This window comes from Sturnira hondurensis, unplaced genomic scaffold, assembly GCF_014824575.4.
Source record: "Sturnira hondurensis isolate 20B ecotype Veracruz unplaced genomic scaffold, ASM1482457v3 Scaffold0014615, whole genome shotgun sequence".
In the NCBI taxonomy this organism is placed as follows: domain Eukaryota; kingdom Metazoa; phylum Chordata; class Mammalia; order Chiroptera; family Phyllostomidae; genus Sturnira; species Sturnira hondurensis.
Window position 1 is genome coordinate 23,577 of NW_028087246.1, and position 21,734 is coordinate 45,310.

At 48.3% G+C, this 21,734-nt stretch overlaps 1 protein-coding gene across 1 annotated transcript in view; it reads left to right on the plus strand.

The window, feature by feature from the left end:
* Positions 1–21,734, plus strand: part of USP40 (ubiquitin specific peptidase 40) — a 43,157-nt gene that overhangs the window by 17,948 nt on the left and 3,475 nt on the right. The window contains 11 exon segments of the mRNA XM_037063568.1: positions 188–300; positions 1,069–1,157; positions 2,519–2,605; positions 6,692–6,728; positions 8,227–8,259; positions 8,261–8,277; positions 12,012–12,086; positions 13,858–13,891; positions 13,894–13,983; positions 15,933–16,061; positions 17,323–17,440. Of these exon segments, the coding sequence (XP_036919463.1) occupies positions 188–300; positions 1,069–1,157; positions 2,519–2,605; positions 6,692–6,728; positions 8,227–8,259; positions 8,261–8,277; positions 12,012–12,086; positions 13,858–13,891; positions 13,894–13,983; positions 15,933–16,061; positions 17,323–17,440 (822 nt within the window).

Sequence of the window (21,734 nt, forward strand, 5' to 3'; positions counted from 1 at the left end):
ATACATGTATAAGTGACAGTTTTAAATGTTTTGACAAAAATTTTTAAAGGTCGAGAAAAACAGTCATTTTCTGGTGGCTATTAAGACCGCTTTGCAGGTTGTGTGGGCCTGCCCTCCGGCCTGCCTCCTGGGCACCGGGAAGCCGGTGGGCGCGCGGGGTAGCTCATGGCGGTTTCCTGCTGATCAGCACAGCAGAGTCTCTCGTTTCTCCGTGTGCTGTGCTCACCGGCCTCTTTGCGCCTGCAGCCGACAGCAGCTGTTTGAGGCCTGTTGACAGAGACGGGAAGCTTCTTTGTCCAGGTTAGTCTGTCTGGTAGCCCTCAAAATCTGAGTTTTACACCTGCCATCTGGCTTTTTTCTTAACACTTTCAAAGACTGGCTCCCAGTACCTAATATTCTTAAATTACCTTTTAGAATTGGTTTACAGGACATACTGTCATCCAGGTGTTTTCCTCTTGTATTACAGAATATCTTAACCAAAAATTCAGACCTTTCAGTTTTCTGAAGTGAAACACCGTGTTTCTGACAAGCTGGCCCTCATTTTAGTCATGGTTATGGTCCCGTTTCATCTTTCTAAATTTATTGTCAGCATTTTACTTACCAATCATATTGAGGCATCTGTTATGGAACAGAATCTTTGTTCTCACCTTTGGGGCACATCTTGTCATTAGACGTGATTGAGTCTAATTGTTGATGGTTGTCACCAAAGCCACTTTAAACTTGGAACAGCCTAGTCTATCATGAATGAGTTCGGAATATCCAGCTTTTAATCTGTGGAAGCAGCAGCCTTTTGATGTTTGTAAATATGACTCGAGAGTACCCACAGCTGCCTCTTCTGTCCTGACGTTTGCTCAGATAATGGGGACTACGCACTCTAGAGTGTGGAGGTCAAGGATCACACGTAGTGATGATATGCAGTCCTTTTGCAAGGAATGCAGCTTTTTCTTTCCTGATATTCCTGATTTTCAGAGGAAAAGTGATCCAGTATGCTTTTGCTGAAAGTACAATGTTATGTACTGGACAGGTGGGAACTGATAACATTCATTATTTTACCAAAATTACTTACAGTGCCAGACAGTTCCACGCAGAAGGAGGCAGAACTGGAGACGGGGAGCTCACTGGGGCTCTGTCCTGGGAAAGCGCCCACCTCCTCTCAGGCAACGCGAGGCCGCCTTCCACGCCCGTCCCTTTCCCCAGCCGAGCCTTACGTGCTGCGGTGACCTGTGACTCTGAAGTGTCGTCTTTTCCTTCAGTGGTACCTTTCACTTTAAGAACAGATGCATTGAGTTCTCTGTGTTTGAATGAGAAAGGTTATTTTGGAGCATACTCACAAGGTTCTTTTCCTGTGAAGATTTTGTGATTTAGGGGGGTCTTTAAAGTGGAGTGGCTGCCAGGGGCACCAGGTCTCAGAATCACTGAAACGCACCTTCCCCCACCATCCGCTCCGTGCAATCGGGCGCACTTCTCCGTCCGCGGTGTCTGGCAGTTGTAGCTGGCTGTTTTCTTTCTTCCTGGTACATGAAGCAATTGGTAACAGCCAGCAGTGTGTAGATGTAATAAAAGACAGTATATTAATTGGGAACTTAATTACTCTGCAAGAATATAATAGCCTCACAGCAGCTTTGTCTTTATCGGTATTCATTCCCTGTGTAAATTCCATCTGGTCAAGCTTCGCCAGAAGCCCTAGCTACTTAGTAAACTTTTATTAGTCCCAAAGTCATATTTATGTTCTTAGTGTTACCTTCTCCAGGTAAACTAGGCTTCTGTCAGGACCCCCTGGTTCTGGTTCCACTTCATTAGTTTCCCAGCCAGCTCTCCTCTCAGTTGTGCTTCCCTGGCTTCAAGCAAACGGTGCACAGCAGGCCGAGAGCAGGGACACGTGGCAGGTGGCACTGAGTGGAAAGAGGGGCTGCAGGAGCCAAACTGACAAGAGATCAGACCTACCTCTCTCCTGTGGGGTCTCTGGAATTCGAGTCCTTGGGCAGAAAATAAGGTCACAGCCAGATGACTTGGAAACAGCATAGCGGGTGCTTACACTGTGCAGAGATTGCAGACTGAGAGGGGTGGGCAGTCTGGGAGGGGCGTGCGAGGGGGGGGGATGACACCAGTGGGGACACCTCTTCCAGGAGAGGGTGTGTTTCTAGGTAGTAGTCGAGACTGCTGTTTAAATTGTAACATTAAACCCTGGCTGGTGTGGCTCAATGGAGTGAGTGCTGGATTGCAAAGCAAAGGGTCGCTAGTTCGATTCCCAGTCACGGCACATACCTGGGTTGCAGGCCAGGTCCCCAGTTGGGAGCACATGAGAGGCAACCATGCATTGATCTTTCTCTGCTTTTTCTCCCTTCCCCTCTCTCTAAAAATAAATAAATATTTTTTAAAATAAAAATAAATTACAACATTGAATTGTCCAATGTAGTCTTGTCTTCACATCAAGTTTCATGGATTATATTGGCATTTCTTTTCTGGAAATAAATAATATATTTGTAGAATTTTAAATTTTTTTCTGTCTTGACTTTAACTGTTTCTGTTCTTTGCTGTGGGAAGCGGCACTCAGCCTGGGGCTGAAATGGAGCTCATTGTAGAAGAGACCATATCTGTGAGAGACGTGAGTCATTTTCCTTTTGGGGGGTCTAGGCTGTTTGCTAAGGAGGGCAGTGGTAACCGGCAGCAGGGTTTCCAGATCCTAAGGCTAGAGTTTACCTAATATACAGGGTGGGGGGGGGGGCGGGCAAAAGCTGGGAATTTATTTATAAAAAATTGTGTGTTTCAGTCACCTTCAAAGTTCTCTCCATTTGAAGCAATATACTTATCAAGACATTTTTTCCACTGCTCAGAACAGTTTTTGAACTTGTTGATTTTGATGCCTTTTAGTGCTTCTGCCAGTTCTTGTTTCATCTCTTTCACATGGGCAGAATGTTTCCCTTTGAGACTTTTTTCCATCTGGACAAACAAAAAAAGTCGCTCAGGATGAGATCATGTGAATGGGGAGGGTTGGACATGGGGGTCATGCGGGTTTGGGTCAAAAACTGCTGAGTGCTCAGTCAGGTGTGGGCAGGTGCGCTCGTAAATCACCCATCATGCAATGACTGAACGTGTTGAAGGGTCTTTAAAAAAAAGTCACTAAAGCCAAACGCAGCCTCTCACAACGACGCCAGCTGGTGCACGGATACAGATGGGTTCCTAGAATGCTCCCCTAGTGGGGGAAGCCTGTCCTACAAGGGGCCTGCCTGTCAGGAGGTAATTCCGGTGTTTTCGGGGTCCTCCCTTGCACTTTAAAGAATCCCATGTGTCACTGAAGGGGTAGTTTTGGGAGCTTGAAAATTGGCGTGCTGACTGGAGTTTTTAAGTTAGATCATTATTTTTTGTTTATTATCAGTAACACCTGCTGATTGTAGACATTTGAGATAGTAGAAATGGATTTAAAGAAAAACTAAAACCCCTCATTATCCCTTATCCCTCTAGTATCAGTGTTTTGACATACTTCCTTTGTGTTTTCGCTTCACACACACACATACTCACACACACAGGTGTGAGTATTGCGTGTGTGTGCTCATGCATCCCGTGTGTGAGTAGAGAGAGCAAGGAGGCTGGCAAAGATGAGCGGCAGCTCGAAGAGGCTCCGACTGGTCCAAGACAAAGCACAGTGAACCTCAGTGGAGGAGTGAGGACAGTCGATGGGCACACAGACATAACAGCTATGAGTTCATGTGACCCTAAAGCTTGCCATACTCACTGGGCACCTGTGGGTAGGGATGCTTGGGAACCATAAAAGGAAGAATCGGGAGTTTATCCTGTTTTCGTTTTGCAGACTACATTGCAGGGCAACCAAATAGATAACAAGGTTTTATACAGAAAATCCCAGCCAAGAACATGAAGAAAGAATTGGACTGTCACAGTTTTTCAACTCCAAATGATTTCACGGGAGGCTAGGATTCTGAAAGCCTGCTAAGCGCCCAAAAATAGCAACACCCAAGCATTAGAGACATTTAAAACAATACCCACGTTTTATTTTTGTCCCCACAAAATTCCAGGGAAAAACCCTGAATCCAGTCAAGCCTTAGGTCTGAGTGCTAGTTTATAGGAAGTACAGGGGAGAGGGGGTCGTGTTAAATGCGACACAGGTACACACACAACGCTGTCCCCGAGTGGGAAGCTCCTCCTCAAGAAACCATTGTCGGGGATGGAGTCTGAGGAGGACCAGCGGGCAGGGACAGGGTGTGGCCTTCATTTGGCCCTTAGTTCAATCCACCAGAACTTTAGTAATAGTTTAGGGGAGAAAGTAGAGAAATTGGAGTGCTGACTGGATATATATTATTAAAGAATTCCTAATTTTTAAAAAATGTCATGTTTTTTAAAAGAGCCTTTCTCTTTCTGTAAGTGTTAATAAGTGAAATGGTGGGACATCAGGGGCCCAAGACGGGGAGCGGGCTGCGGCGCTGACCGACAGGACTGGCCACAGCAGGACCTGGGATTCCAGGGTGGAGACCCGAGCGGTCACCTTACCACCCTGCATGTGTTTGACGTTTCCCACAGGAAAACACTTTTCTACTAAGTTGGGGTTTTGGGGGTTTTTTTGCCCTTTGTTACATGTGCAGATATTTTGGGAGTTTTCCATTTGCCTTAGAACTTTAATGTTGTTTTAATTTCAGTGAAAGAAAACCACAAAACTTGGCAAAGAAGCGACGTGTAGGCTATCTTTCTGTTTCCTCTGGGCCCATTGGGGGCAGACCCCCCACCACACTGCCCAGCAGCGCTCAGCGAGAGCAGTGAGCAATCTGAGGCTGCACCTCTCGGCTGTGCAGGCTCGCTGGCCGCTCCCGAGTCACCATGGTCACTGGCTTCCAGGGGACCTCAGTTCTTCACGTCCCCGACCCCCGCCCCTCCTCAGTTGGCTGTCTCCTCTTCACTCGACCTCAGTGCTCAAGTCAGAGACTGGGCCTCGCCCCAAGCTCCACACGTACATGCCCAGCCGCCTCCTGTGGTCCGATCATCGCCCCGAGTCACGTGTTCCCAGGGGCACTGCCGGTCTCACGGCAGACCTTCCCTCCACTCCTCTTGCGCACACGGCTCTGGTGTTTTGCTTGCTTAAGCCAGAACTGGAAGCCATCCTTGATTCTCTTCTTTCCACTTCACATCCAGTTTCTCAGGAAATCCTTTGGGTTTCACCATCAAGATTCACTTCGTTCCTCCTCTGCTGTCACCCCGTCGTCTCTCATCAGGTTTATCCCGCAGCTTTCTGACTGACCTTCATTCTGCCCTTGCACCTCCTGGGGTCTCTTCTTACAAAGACATCGAGGACCCTTGAAGGTGCGAGTCTGCTCAGTCCCTCCTGGCCTCCCAACCCTCCTGCGCTTGCTCAGCTCATGCAGAGCAAGAGCCCAGGTCCCCACACGACGGCGCAGCGCCCTGTGCAGCCGGGGCCTCCCCCACTCGCCTGCCTCGCTCCCTCTGCTCCAGCTACCCTGGCATCTGTCCCGCCCCTCAGGCAGGCCTGGGCCCTGGCTGGTGGCCCCACCTAGGACTCAGCTCAGTTGGGTGCTCAGGGGTTGTTTTCCTTCGGTAATGGGAGCCTTCCGCCTGTGGTCATCTTTGAATGCGGCTTTGGTCCCATTCCTGCGTTAGTCTGTTGTGTCCTCTGTGCCATCACGTTCTAAACAGCTTCCAATTATAATGTACCTTCATACTATAAAAAAGCCTTTAAAGCCTTTTATTGTTGATCATATAAGTAATTGTGGATTTATTCTTTTAAACCTTCAGAGAGTGGCTAAAAAATCTCCCTTGGTCACCATCCTGTTCTTGTCCCTTCCCCAGAAATCACCAATGTCATCAAGTGACAGTCGCATCCCCCTCAGTGGAGTGTGCACCCTTCCGTGACTTTGCCTCACATGCACCATGTGGACATGTGTGGGCACACGGGAGTGGCACTTAATATCGTAATGGGATCATGCTGCATGAAGTGCACTGGAACTTGCTTTCACTGGAACTTGGTTTCGCATTTTAAAGATCTTTCAGATAAGCACATATAAACCTGTTTGTCCTTTGTTTTAAGACTCCCGGTAGTTGACTGAAGCGTCCCCAGTGGAGGACACTTCCTTTGCCTTTCTCCCTGCTCCAGGCAGCTCGGCACAGAGCGCTCCGTCTGGCTCTCACTGCCCTCAGCCCAGCATGAGCCAGACACGGGCCGTCCTTCCCCAGGCTTTGGAGGGTTGCTCCTCCCAGGAAGTGGGGGGCCTAATTGCCTTTGTTTCACTCGAGCTATGGCGCCGTGTTGATCTCCGTGCTGATCTCGCGTGTTGATCTCCGTGCTCCGTGAGGCCGTGCTCCGTGAGGCCGGGGCGCACATACCTCTCCTTGCGAGCTGCGGGCTGTGGCTGTGTGGGCGCCACAGGGAGGCTAGTGCCCTCACAGGGGCTTCGGTGCCCACAGTGCGGCTGTGTGCCAGCCTGGTCGAACAGGACTGTGAATTAAGTCCTGGGTATGATCCCAGGCAGTGTTTTTCCCTCCTGAGCCGGCCCCACCCAGCTCTTCATAAGGCAGGCTTGCTTAACCATCTTCTTAACTAAGTATATATTTATCTCTTGGAGAATCATTAAAGAGGATCGGACTTAAATAGGCCCAGGGTCCAAAAAGGTTGTTTCTCTCAATACTGTCACTCAGAAACAGAAAACTAATGGATGTACTTTTTTTTTAGTGCTTAAAGATAATGCTGGAGAAATTTGGCCTACCAGGTAAGTTACAGGCCATACGAGGTATATAATCTTACCCACATCTACTTATAAGAAAGTATTGATTAACAAGCCTAATGGAAATGCTTCCCACTGCCCCGCCCAGGGTTGTCTGCTACGCTCTGCATCTGCGTGTACACAGAACTGAATTCTCCGTTCTCATCAGCAGCTGAAAGAAAACGGTTTAGCCTGCCACTGAGGAAGGAAACCTGGGTGGGGTCCCGCAAAGGCACGGGAGGGAGGAAGTTAGGGTCTGTAGCCTCTGGAATCACCCAGTCTTTCACTGATTACTTTGTAACCCTCGCTGGTTCAGAGTTTCGGGACTCCAGTTCATGCCAGTAGTTGAGGTACGGACTAGGGACGGCAATGAGACCAGCACGGGGAGCTGCCTGGTGAGCCGTGCGGAGAGCGCGAGGCCTCGTGGCGCCTGCGCTGGAGGCTGTGTCCTGGGCCTCACTCACTGGGAGGGGCGGGAACGAGCCCTGGAGCTTCACGCAGAGGCCATCTCCTCTGGGTACCAGTCCTCCCTTTCACGGACACCAGGCTGGCCTGGGGCAGCTGCACATGTACCGCCCCTCCCGTTCCACAGCCCGACTCTTCCCACCTTGTGCACTGTGAAGAGGTGCTGTTCGCCTTTAACTCACTGGTGGTCTTTCAAAAAACATATTTAGATTGAGTTGATACTCACATAAGTATCACTATTTAAAACAAGGACTAGTGACAAAGAGGGTCTGCAGAGCACTGGGACTCAAAGTTGAGGCACAGCACAAGTAGGAGATGCGTACTCATTCCCGTGGCCACAGCCTCTCCACGTGGGGAGGAGCGCTGACCACAAGGGACACCAGTGTCTTCCTCAGCAGCCAGTGTCCCTACCCAGCTCCCCTCAGACCCTTTCCAGAGGTCCCCGTCCCGCTTCCTCGGTGCGGCAGGCAGGACTACAAGGAACAGGAGTCTCATACAGACCCTTTGCCACTTACCTGCAGTCATTCATGCCAGCCGCGCTGTGCGCACTGTGCCAGCAGCGCCGTTTCTTGTACCGGCCGCTGGTTGGACAGGCCACGCTGCTCTGCGCTTCGTTGGTTGCACGGGGCTAGCATGTGACCTCAGCTAAGACAGTGAAATGAAACATAGCCTCATGGTCTTAGCAGAAAGTCCCCACTTAGATATATGTACATACGTGGTATATACTCGTGTGATGTGTACGTGTAAATACCAAAGGCATAATGCACTCTCCTATAATAGCAAGCGTTATTTTTATTTGCAAGTCTACATTAATTATATACAATTATACTTCTCTTGATGGAATAGAGAGAAAATTAAGCAAATCGGGAAAACAGTTTTTTTCATGCTCTGGAAGAGGAAATTTTTAAAGAAAATTAGTTAATAATTATCAGATCAAATCTTGCTTGTTATTCATTTACCCAGAACTGTTATTCCAGACAAACTCTGAAAACATACTCTTCTCTGAGTTTTTTTGTGTGTGATTTTGACTCTTTCTTAGGGGACACATGGCATTTATGAAAAATAGATTGGGGAGCCTTTGTACGAGGAAGTAAGCTTATTTGTATACATTTCATTCTTTAAAATGATTGTGTTTATTTGGTATTTTTTAAATATATTTTATTCATTATGCCATTACAGTTGTCCCATTCCCCCCTTCACTCCCCTCCACCATGCACACCCCTCCCCCACCATTCCCCCCCTTTTGTTCATGTCCATGTATCACAAGTTCTTTAGATTCTATATTTCCCCTACTATTCTTGCCCTCCCCCCGTCTATTTTCTACCTACCGTCTATGCTACTTATTCCCTGTACCTTCTCCCCCCTTCTCCTCCTCCCACTCTCCTGTTGCTAACCCTCCATGTGATCTCCATTTCTATGGTTCCCTCCTGATCTAGCTGTCTTATTAGTTTGATTTAGTTTTAGGTGTGGTTGTTAATAATTGTGAATTTGCTGTCCTTTCACTGTTCATACTTTTTATCTTATTTTTCTTAGATAAGTAAGTCCCTTTAACATTTCATATAATAAGGGCTTGGTGATGATGAACTCCTTGAACTTGACCTTATCTGAGAAGCACTTTATCTGTCTCTCCATTCTAAATGAAAGCTTTGCTGGATAGAGCAATCTTGGATGTAGGTCTTTGGATTTCATGACTTGGAATACTTCTTTCCAGCCCCTTCTTGCATGTAAGGTCTCTTTTGAGAAATCAGCTGACAGTCTGATGGGAACTCCTTTGTAGGTGACTGTCTCCTTATCTCTTGCTGCTTCTAGGATTCTCTCCTTCATTTTACTCTTGGCTAGTGTAATTATCATGTGCCTTATGTATGTTATTTCTTGGGTGCAACTTCTTTGGGACTCTCTGAGCTTCCTGGATTTCCTGGAAGTCTATTTCCTTTGCCAGACTGGGGAAGTTCTCCTTTATTATTTCTTCAAATAAGTTTTCTACTCGTGGCTGTTCCTTTTCCCCTTCTAGTACCCCTATAATTCAGATGTTGGAACGTTGAAAGATGTCCTGGAGGTTCCTAAGCCTCTCCTCATTTTTTGAATTCTTGTTTCTTCATTCTTTTCTGTTTGGTCATTTTTTTTCTTCCTTCTGGTCCACACTATTGATTTGAGTCCCAGTTTTCTTCTCATCACTATTGGTTCCCTGTGCATTTTGCTTCATTTCACTTAGTGTAGCCTTCATTTTTTCATCTAATTTGTGACCAAATTCAACCAATTCTTTGAGCATCCTGATCACCAGTGCTTTGAACTGTGCATCTGATAGGTTAGCTATCTCTTGGTCACTTAGATGTATTGACTCTGGGGCTTTGATTCGTTCTTCCGTTTGAGCCTTTTTTTCTTTTTCTTTTCTTTTCTTTTCTTTTTTTTTTTTTTGGTCTAGTCATGCCTGTTACGTATAAGGGGTGGAGCCTTAGGTGCGGGGCAACCCAGTGGCTGGGTTGTGATGCTGTAGGTGAGGGCAGGGTCAGGGAGGGAAAAATGGCATTTGCTCTGCTCTCTCTCGGATTTCAGTTTTTTCTGTCGCTTTTCACGAGCAAATTGGGTCCTTCTGGTGCTGGTTCCCAGGTGGGTGGGCTTGTGTTCGTTCTAGGACCCTGTGGGCCTCTCCAATGAACTCTCTGGTGGGGCCGGGAGTCTCTCCCAGCACCTCAACCCCCACAGGTGTTTTCAATCGGTGCTTTGAGACTTTATTTCCCAGCGCTGGGGACCTGGGTTGCAGGATCTGTCTTGCTGCCCATTTTTGCCTGGTTTATCTGTGCTCGAATGTGTGACCACAGAGGACCCAGTCAGACCCACGCCTCACTGGGTCTGCCCCTTGCCACCCTGCGCCTGGGACCCTGCGTGCCTGGGTCAGTCCAGCAGCCACTGCCTTTTCCTGCCACAACTCCTGTCCTCCAGCCTCCGACTCCACCCCTTACCGGTCTGGATGAATGGTTGTCGGATTTCCGTACAGTTCAATTTTCTGTCAGTTCTGTTTGTTTTTTTGTTTCTAAATTTTTGTTGTTCTTAATTTTGGTTGTGCGAGGAGGCACAGCGTGTCTACCTGTGCCTTCATCTTGGCCGGAAGTCTCTATTTGGCATTTTCATACAGGACACTCACCTTATTCATAATTCTAAAGAAAGCCTTGATTTTTTTAGCATTTAAAAATTTACACCTGAGTCTACCTTCACTTTCTCCTTCCCACAGTTACTTGAGAGCATTAGGAGGGCAAGTCTCAGCCCACGGGGTGCATTCCTGACCTCGTGTCCAGTCCCCTTTGACCAGAGAGGGCACCCCAGGAACAGAAGTTTTTCATTAGGAGACAGGAAACTGGGGAGAACAAAGAGGCTTTAACTAATGGAAGAATTTAAAGATACACTCTGAACTGTAAGACCCCACTATTTTAGTCTCAGCATTTCTCTGTCGGTTGGGGGCCATTCTCTCGCGGCCAGTCACTGCTCCTCTAGATCCTACCAGGCTCCTGGGCAGTCTCAGGGGCAGTTGGATCGCAGGACAGGCTGAACCTGGTGTGTCTCACGTTGGTCCAGATGGCACCAGGCTGCCCATCCAAGCCCACAGCCTTGGAAGGAGACCCAACATGAAGCTTGGTGAGCACGGGGGGCAGTTGAGGCCAGCCGCCCTCCCCAGTTCTGACTGCCTGTGCCTGCTCAGTGACCGACTGTGGCACTGAGCACCCACCACGGCTGCTTAGAGCCTGCGTGCTGGGGCTGTCCCCTGGACACTGCTGAGCGGCAGTGCCGGTGCAGACATGACGCTCTTGAGTCTGGGCCGAAAGAAACAGACCTTGGAGGGTCCTCAGGACCTGCAGTTCGGCGTCAGAAGAGTGACCCAGTTTCTCTGTGGTCATCTCTGTCACACCCATGTTGGTAGCGAACCATTCTAGCACTGTGTAGAGCAGACTCTCGACCTTCAGAACTGGTTCCTCTTTCCAGAGCTGCTGTCTGTCCCGCCCAGGTGTTTTCTGCCTGAAATGTGGCTCACCCTGCTTGCCTGCCCAGCTCTGGCATTGGCGGGGCGGGGGGCAGTCTTCAGAGTCCTGTTGGTTCCCCGGGCCTTCCTGACCATGCCCACTGCCCTCCTCCGCCCCGCCCCGTTCGGTTCAGCCTGGTTCTCCCTCTTTCCCCTCTTACATAAGTCCCTGCAGCAGGCTTCCCTGCACCCAGGTGCGCCCGTTCCATGTGCCGCACGTGCAGCAGCCAGACAGCTTTCCAAACACTCCTCCAAAGTCTTGAGTTATTTTTTTCAAAGAAACTAAAAATTCCTTTTTTTTCCTGTTCCACATCCCTTCCATCTGTGACCACCCTTTCAGCCCAGGGTTTTTTGTTTCTCTCCAGCTGGTACTGCCCACTCGAATCATCTAGTCCCTAAGCTCCTCCCCAAAACAAGCCATACTTATTTTTGACATAAGCCTCACTTCGCTCTATTCGCCTTTTCATGAGAAATTCCTTCTCCCGTTTCACCCAGCTTTCTAGATGTGACCCATCTTTTTGACCTGACATTCCTCTCCTGTGAATCCGTCTCTCATCACTTCTTGCTTCACCCCTCTCCCTGCCCTCTGTATCCTTAGGGTGCTTACAGTTCACACCCACAATTTAATATACAATGACAGACCGTTTTGTAAGCCTAGCTTACTTGCTCCTTTTCAACATCTGCTTTATTATGCATTCATTTATTTATTTCAAGGGTAATAGAGGCATAGGGTTCCGGGGAAAAAAGGCCCAGTGATCTGTTTGTGCCCTGCAGAAATTACATGTGATGAAAAAGTATTTCTGTATTCCCAGGATGCAACACTGAGAGAGCTTATGATACGTTCTGGAGACACTTTGCTTTTAGTGGAAGGAAAACTTCTTCCTCCAGTAATACTCTGTCCTCAGTCGACACTCGGTGAACAGCAGCTGGTGTCGTCATCGTCTGATGGCGAAGGCGGTGGGTTCTGGCTGCGGGGAAGCAGGCGGTAGTCAGAGGGAGCGCAGCGCTCACCGGGAGCCCACCCGAGTGGCACCTCGCGTGCCCCTTCCTGTGTGGTCAGCTGCGTGGAGTTTTAGTCTCTACTTTTCGATTTGATTTTTCGACCTGGCCATAAAATCCAAAAACTGTTATTGTATCCGATGTATGACTTATCACGGTTTAATTCACTTTAAACCCATTGTTGGAAACTTAGCTTGTTTTAATTTTTTTTAATAATACTTAAGAACACGTCCTTTTAAAGGTAGGTCTAAAGATGGAATCAATAAGTGAAAACTTTTAAAAGACTCCATAATACGTGTTGCCAGATTATCTTCCCAAAGAGTTGGGCCAAATGCGCAGCCCTGTCAGCAGGGTGTGCGGGGGCTCGGCTCCCTGCTCCTTCGTAAACACTGCTCCTTGCCACTTTTTCACCTTTATTTACTGGGGTTTTAAATGTGGATGCGTGTGAACCATTTTTTAAAAGTGACCCAATGTCCCAGCACTTGGGTGACCATTTGCTTATGACTGGAGACCTCACACAGCCCAGAAGGCCGCACGGTGAAGGGCAAGTCTCCCACATCTTCCTCCCCAGAAAGAGCCACAACGAACGACTTGTTCTTCACTCCCCCTTCCGAGACAAGGGTGCCTGCCTTTATGCCAAGGGTAAATACACACGTGTCCTCTTTAAAGGTGCCGCAGAGGGGCACGTTCCGGGCAGGTACTTCCACCTGCTGTTTTGGGCTTTCGTTCACTCAGTGTGTCTTCAGGGTCCGCTCACACCAGCACCTGTTCTGCTCTTTCCCACAACTTCCTGGCGTTCTGTGGTGCTTTAAACCATGCTCTTTAATTTTTAAGTTGATAGTACTCATGATACAAAATTCAAAGTGTATAAAAAGCTGGGAAAGAAAAGTGGGTGAGCATGTCCCTGGCCCCCGGCCACCCAGCGAACCCCTTCATAGGCAACCCGATCCCTCTGTGTTCAAAGTGGCCACCTGGGACCTCCCACCGCCGTCCCGGTCGCTATCAGCTGCCCTGTCGAATTTTCCTGAATCTTATCGACAGTCTGAAATCGCTTCCCTTCCAAAGGGGATTTTAGTTCTGGGAAAAGCCAGAAGTCACAGGTGCCAGATCTGGGCTGTAGTTGGGGCTGAGTCGCCTGGGTGTTTGATGTTTCACAAAAAACTCTGCATGAGACATGATGCATGAGCGGGCGCATTGTCTAATGAAGCTGCCAATCACCAGTTGCCCATAGCTGCAGCCTTCTAAACCATCCAAGGGTAGTTTCTGCAGAAGAATGTTCAAGGTTAAGGCAAAATTTGATGCAGATCTGTTGCTGTACTCGCTCAGTCATTTTGAATGCGAAGGCCACACAGTGCACATGCTCAGTCAATGGCGTCTACCGCCCCCACTGACCTGTACAGTGAAGTCATCACTGTTCACATACGTGCAGTCCAGTCCGCTCTCCCTGGCTGCCAGGTGACATCGACTTTGCTCAAGTCGTTGTCATTATGTGAACAATGGCTGAACATTTTCCTGGACAGACCGTGTATGGCAGTTTTCTATCTCAAAGGAAAACCAGTAAACTTAGGAACCGATTGTTACCAGGAGGTTTCTTTCTATGAGAGTAAGAGTGGAGTTCACGTGTGTGCATCGCAGCACTAGAAATTCTCCACTCTTCAGGGTTCCCTGCAGGTGCCCGTGTGGTGGTACAGCCTCGGGGGCCTACGGCTCAGGGGAAGAGCCTTCGGGACTGGACCAACTGTACCCCTTCTTCAGGTGGGGTCTGGAGAGCTGCTTCCGCCCCAGGTAAGGACACATCACACCGCAGCAGCCAGCATGTCACAAAGTAAAATGACTGAGGGGCAAATGACATAGTTACTTTTGAAAAATGTATGATTGAAAATCAGAACCTGTTTAGTCCAGAAGCTGCTCCATACCAGTAGCTCCATCCCGCTGTATACAACGCTTTGAAACCCCGTCGGGTCTCACCGTGGGAACTTTTGTTGTAGATTACACAGTCTTTGTTGTGTGTTCAAGTTTTTCAAGGAAGCTGTGCGTGTCATCTTCCAAGGTTCTCAAGGCAATGCGAATAATGGCCTCATCTGTCACACTAGACTAGGACACTAAGGCTCCCCTCACAGTTGTCGCCATCATTGTCATCCCCCCACCCCACCCTGCCCCCACAGCCTGCTCCACTCCTGCTCCCATTCTTCCTGCTGCTCCCTGTGCACTGCGCCCCCCCGCATTGCCTCTGAGAGTCTTAGAGGTGGGGTGGGCACCCTGCTGTGCTTCCGGGTCACTTGTCTCGGACCCATCCAGTGCCTGTGCCACGTCGGCCAGGAAGCCACTAGGAGGGCGTGCACACTTCCATTGTGAAAAGTTGGTTGCTGCTTGGTTACAAAGAAAACACCAACTAATCTCCTTTATAGATAAAATTGTAGGAGGACCAACTCTCTCTATTTTTTTTAATCATGTCTTAATTATTTAGCTTGGGGAGGGCTTAAAGTATTCTATATTTACATTTCCTTTTTTTTAAGCCTCAGTACTGAAATTACTGAAAGTAAATCAAATTCTTATCTTGTTATTCATTGAAATTAGGAATATATGTTTAGAGCAATAAAATATTTTCTTGTTGAATTAGTTATAAAATTGGCAGTATCTTTTGGTTGGGTTATAGAGATAAGTTAACTAATTCTAAAAATGCTTTAGTACTAGAATAATTACATACAGAGTTAGCTACAAATTTAAAAAGCATGTTTAATCAGTGTGTTTCTTCATGAAAGGGAAGAAACAGGTTCATTTTTTTCATAGTCCTTTATAACAACATGCAGCTTTTTGCTTAATTTATTTATAATCTGATTTTATTATATATTAACAGTGTGTCCAGCAATAAACATTTAATCAAAGCAAAAAATGAGTTAAATTATTCTGAATTTTAAGTTTAGTTGCCAATTTTTACATCCAGAATTTTAGATGAGAGCATTTTATATTTCCCTTTTTAAAAAAAGATTTTATTTATTTATTTTTGAAGGAAAGGGAGGGAGAAAGAGAGGGAGAAACATCAATGTATGGTCACCTCTCGTGCGTCCCCTGCTGGGAACTGCCCTGCAACCCAGGTATGTGCCCTGACTGGGAATCGAACTGGCAACCCTTTGGTTCACAGGACAGCACTCAATTCACTGAGCCACACCAGCCAGGGCATATTTTTCCTCTTTTTAAAACAAATGTAGAAGGCCTTCGAGCCATCAGGGATTCTGTCAGTCACTAAACCTTTACTTATGTGACACCCACCTGACCAGGCACCAGACAGACGAGAATGACGGCCTGTCCTCTCCTGACAATCGTATTCTCTCATGTACACCCAAGGAGACAGAAACACCAAAGCACGTCGGGCTGTGTGGCACGGGGAGGAAACGGGGACGTTGTATACGGAACAGGGCAGGGCACACCACCAGCACAGTCCTCCTGAGGAAGGAGAGCATCCAGCAGGCAGCGCACGTGGGAGGGAGAGTCTTGGCCCCTTACAGTGAGGAAACTGAAAAGCGCCTTGTGCCCCAGGCGCCCCCTGGCTGCTGAGTGAGGGGGTGGGGCTTCTCTCCAAAATCCGGAGGCGCGAGTTCAAGGAACTTGGAACCTGAGTTTGTGAATGCAACTGCACTGAAAGTGTTTACGACATTGAAACGCAGCCTGTATCTCAGAAATATCAGCTAAATGCATTTCAAGCCCTCTCACACATCTAGCTGTGTCTTTTGTAGGTGCCCCTGGTGATGTGCACGGAGACACTTCCCTCCGCTCCCTGGGAGACCTGGAAATCCCAGAGGGTGCCACTCTGTCGGAGCTCAAGGCTCAGGCGAGGCCTCTTCCTGCCGTGCACCCGCGTGCCGGTCCGGTTTCCTCCCGGGAGATGGGAACCCGTCCCTCCGTTTCCCGCGCCCTCACTCCCAGTCTGCTCTGGCACGTGTCTCACGCCATGCTCAGGGGTGAGGGCCCAGCAGGCCACAGGCACGTGGCTCCCGAAGCTGCCAGTAGCCTTCCTGCCAGAGGCCCTGGCGGCTCTCGTTTCTCCCTCGGACAGGCCTGCTGTGCTTTCATCTGACTATATCCTCAGTGACTTGGCGCTTGTGTTTATTTTCAGTTTCTAGGGAAATGGGATTTATTGAAACATTTGTAACGCTTCAGTTTATCCCTTTATTTGCATTGTTTTTGTGTCACTGCGATCCATGTGTTACATGTCGTCAGTTAAAAGAAGTGTTGGTTTCCCAGGCGGTCAGAGTAGCAGCGGTACGCTGCGGTGCTAACCCGGACAGCGCGGTGTCTCCTAACGCACGGAGTGCTGGTCTGGTGGGAGGGCCCGGGCGAGTGCACGCGGTGCACGCCGGTGCTTCGGTGCTTCGGAAGCCTCTTACTGCCGTGGGGCTGAGGGGGGCACCCATCGTCCCCTCCAAGGGAAAATGTGGGTGCAGGTAATGTGAATGCCGGTTCCTGGCACTTGACCTGTGGGTCCGTGATGTACGAAGCACCTTCCTCAAAATAAAAGGGGTTCATTCATGAGAACAAGTGGGAAGAGACTTTCTTCTTATATTGGGTTGAAAGACACAAAATTGCTGTTTTTAGGTAAGAAACTGATGAATATTGGCTATTTTATACACTACAGTCTAATATAAAAGTTACCTACTCCAGAACCAGTTTCGTCATTCGGGTTTAGCAGTGAGATCCAAAGATTTCGAAATATTTCAAAATGCAAAGCCGTTCCCTCGGCCAAGCAGACACCGTTGGAGAGCCGCATGGCGGGGGCTGAAGTCGGGCCCCACTTGTCCCCAAGAGGCCTGTGCTCGGGTCGGGGACACTCACACAGAAGCCAGCTTTACAGTGTTGTTTTCTAAAACACAGGGATGGAACAGAAACCTTTGGCTCAGGTTTAGACATTGAAAACTGACTTATCTCAAGCTGATTCCAGTGCAAAGAAATACAGAAATTCCCACGATTGGTTTTATTTGTGAGAGCCCTGTGGCTACTGCACAGGCATCGTCACCAGGCGAGGCGAGCCGCCCTCAGACGTCCTCGGTAGTGCTGCACTGCCCGCAAAGCCACGTGCTTTCGGGGGGCTTTTTTGAACCCGGGGACAGATGTCCGTTTCTCACCTAGGCCCTGACCCTGCCCTCGCTGTCGGAGCTTTGCACCCATGCCCGGCCTTCCTCAGAGCCTGGACAGTGGACCACCAGCGTCCCGGCAGGCTTTTGTGGGACGGCCACCAGCAGCTCAGGTAGGTGGAGCGCTCAGGGACAGAAAGGCCGGTCCTGGAAACCCCATAGGTCACCTCGGTGGTGCCTGTTACCGTAAGTCAACTCCGAGACAACTTCCGTTTCCATATTAGGTTTAAAATGTAGCTTTGTGTATTTTCACTGTGCTGCAGAGACTGAACAAAGTTTTGGGTGCTCTTTTTTCCTAACTTTGTTGAGCCGTAGCTGGTACAAGCATGGCTGTGTGAGGTTGGCATACAGCCCATTCATTTGGTACTTGTGCGTCACTGCAGATGGTCACCACTGCGGTGTCAGCGGACACCTGCCTCACGTTGCATAGTTGCCATTTCTTTTTTGTGGGGAGAACATGCAACATCTCCTCTCTGAGCAACTTTCAGGTGTATGAGACGGTATTATCAGCTGCAATCACCATGCTATACATTAGGCCCCCAGAACTCACTCGTTTCCTGCTGCAGCTTCTCCCCTCCCCCGCTGCCAGCCCCTGGTGCCCCCAGTTCCACTCTGCTATGATGTCTTTAGTGTCTACATTTAAGTAAGTGTCACACGGTGCTCGTCTTTTGCCACAGTCCAGCCGCAGCAGGGTCCAGGGGTCCCTCGAGGTGAGGATAGGCATCGGCGCTGGGTGACAGGCAACTACACAGCTCAAAGGCAGGTGAAGCACTGTTCCATTTATTGTAAGTACAAGCAGGTTTTTATATTTTCATTTTTGGTAGTGATTAACATTTACAGGTGTATAGCATGATCAGTTAAGCAGAAAAAATCAATACAAAGGTAACCAGGAAAAGTACGAAAGTTCCTATAGTTTCAATTATGTTAAACAAAAATTATTTTGACCAGGAGAACCATTAATCAGACAATTTGAAATAGCTTTATGTATACAGTTTGAATGTCTTATTGTTTATTAAAGTTCTCAGAGTTTATCACGGGCAACAGGTACGCTAGACCAAGCAGAGGTTAGGAAGTTCATTATAAGCCTTTGTAATGTCTAATTTAGCTATCTATCTTTCTGTCTAAAATATTTTTCTGTGTACTATAAACTCTATCTCCCTAGTAACTGTTTTCTATATGTTTAATAGCTAACTAGCTTCTCCTATTTCTTTGCCTGTCTAATTCTAACAGATACATATCCCTATTTAAGGTAAAGGAGGGGCTGTTATTCTAACAACTTTAGACATTCAGGGGCTGTTTCATTAGAGGGGATTTGCCTCGGGACTTACTTAAGGGGGCTGCCTTGGGTATTCCAGGCCCCCTTCTAGCTGATATCATCTTATCCTACAATTGTTTAATCAGGTCAGGGAAGGAGGTGTTATTTTGGGGAAAGGCCAAGGTGATATTGTTCTCAGTCTGACCTAGTTGCTGTTCAGCTCTGAGAATGGTCAGCATTTCTAAGAGATTCTAAATTATCAGAAAGGTAAAGGTTAGAACAAGAGACAACAAGATTAAAATCAACACCACATACCCATTCATGCCACGTCCGCCAGGCCGGAACACGCTTCTTTGAAGTCGTCCTCCCCGTGCTCGGACTTTGTCAGGCAGCACGGTTGGCGGGGCTGGACGTGGCAGTCTTTCCCTGTCTGACTTAATCTTCGTCATCACATCGCCCTCGGGGTCCATCCGTGTTGTCGCCAGCAACCGGGTGTCCTTCCTTCTGGCGTCTGGGTAAGTCCTGTCTGCGTGTGTGAGTGTGTGAGTGTGCTCCCGCTGAGGGACAGGGGGTCATCCCCGTGATGTGACGTCGTGAGCGTGCTGCAGCTGGACGCGGGAGTGCAGGAGGTTCTCTGACGGCCCGAAGAGTGGGGTTGCCGGGCCATGCGGTCGTTCTGTTTGTGGTTTTCTGAAAACCCTCCACACTGGTTTCCATGGTGACTGCACCAACTTACATTCCCACTGCCAACACACACGGGCGGGCTCCCCTTCCTCCACATCCAACCAGCACTTGTCCCCCGTGGTCCACTGATGAGGGGGGCCATTCCGTCCGGCGCGAGGTGGAAACTCGGGGTCTTGGTGTGCATCGCCCGACAACTAGGGATGGTGAGCACCTGCGCATGCACCTGCTGGCCATTAGTCTGTCTTCTCAGGAAAACGTCTGTTCATTTCCTCTGTCCATTTTTTCAATCAGATTGTTTGGGGTTTCTGCTGTTGACTTGTCTGAGTTCTTTATACACTTTGGGCGTTGACCCCTTGCCAGGAGTGTGATTGGCAGACACTTGCTCCCCTGCCACAGGCTGCCTTTTCGTTGTTTCGTTCCCTTTGCTGTGCAGAAGCTGTGCAGTGTGATGTGGTCCCACTTGGTTACTTGGTTTTTGTTGTCTTTGCTCGTGGTGTCAAACCCAAGGAGTAATTGCCAAGACCCAGGCCCAGGGGCTTAGGGCTCACCTGTGTTTTTTTCCAGGACTTTCACAGCTCTGCGTCTTCAGTCCGTCTGTTGCCTGTGGCACACACAACCACTGTGCGACAGTGGGCCAGTTGCATTTGTTTGCCCGAGGCTGGCCACCTTCCCAGCACCATTTATTACAGACACTGTCCTTTCCTCATGGTGTGTTCTTGCTGCCTTTCTCTAAGTTAATTGACCATATACATGTAGGTTTATTTCTGGGGTCTCTGTTGTGTTCTCTTATTGATCTAGGTGTGTGTTTTTATGCCAATACCAGACTGATTACTATAGCTTTATAACCTAATTTGAAATCAGGGAGCATGACGCCTCCAGTTTTGTTCCTAAGATTGCTTTGGTTACTTGGGGTATTTGGTGGTTCCACGCAAACTTTAGGATTGGTTTTTCTATTTCTCTGAGAAATTCCAGATATTTTAGTAGGGTTTGCGTTTGACCTGTAGATCTCTTTGGGCAGTATGAGCATTTTAACAGTATTCCTCTAGTCCACAAACATGGAATATCTGTACCTTTATTTGTCTTGGTCGACATCCTTCATCAAGTTCTTACAGTTTTCAGTGGACACACCTGTCACCTCCTTGGTTAAACGCGTTCCTCAGTACTTTGTTCTTTTGTGTGCTGTTGTACATGGGGTGTTTTTACTTTTGCTTTCTGATAGATAGTTGTTAATGTATAGAGTGCAGCTGATTTCTGCATATTGATTTTGTATCCTAAAAGTTTACTGAATACATTTATTGGTTTTAATAGTTTTTGGTGTAATCTTTTTTTTTAAACGGTTTTATTTATTTATGTTTAGAGAGAAGGAAAGGGAAGGAGAAAGAGAGGGAGGGAAGCATCAGTGTGTGGTTGCCTCACACGCGCCCCCTACTGGGGACCTGGCCTGCAACCCAGGCATGTGCCCTGAACTGGGAATCAAACCGGCGACTCTGGAGTTTGCAGGCCCGCATTCAGTCCTCTGAGCCACACCAGCCAGGGCAGTTTTTTTGTGTAATCTTTAAGGTTTTCTAAATGTAACATCATGTCATCTGCAAATAGTAACACTGTTTCTTCTTCCCATCTGCCCCCAGCGCCTTTTATTTCCCTCTCTTCCCTGATTGCTCCAACCAGCAGCTCCAGTGCTATTCCCACACGCGGCGTCAGTGGGCGCCCTTGTCTGGTCCTTGACCTCAGAGGACAAGCTCCCAGCTTTTCTCCATCGAGTGTGATGTGAGCTGTGGCCTTGTCGCGCGTGACCTTTCTTATGTATACTTCCCCTATGTCGTGTATTTCCAACACGAGAGACGTCAGATCTTGTCCAGGGTTTTTTCTGCATCTCTTGAGATGATCCTGATTTTTCCCTCATTCCGGTGGTGTGGGGTATCACACTGACCGACTTACAGCTACTTGACACAGCCTTGCATCCCTGGTATGAGTCCCACTTGACCGTGTGTGTGATCCTTTGTGTTGTTACAGGCTGATGTTTTGTTGGGGGTTTTGTAGGTGTGCCCCTCAGGGCCCGTGGTTTTCTTTTCCTAAAGCATCCCCATCCGCTTGGATGCCAGGGTGGTGCCGGCCCCACACAGTAGGTTCAGAAGTGTCCTCACGACTCCTGCCGCCGGGGTAGGACTGGTGCTCTCTTTTCACATTGGGGGGTTCAGTGGTGAGAACCATCTGGTCCTGAACTTCCCTTTGCTGGGAGGTTTTTGATTTCTGATTCAATCTCCTCACTCATAATTGGTCTGTTCACATTGCTTCTTCATAATCCATCCGTGGCAGGTTGCGTGTTCCTGGGAGCTCACCCATTTCTTGTAAGCTGCCTAGTGGACTGGAGTGCTGTTGTTCATGGTTTCTAAATTTTGAGTGTTATGTACGATATTTTGCTGAAGAAGCTTACATTTGACCAACAATGTTTTAAAACCGTAAAGGAT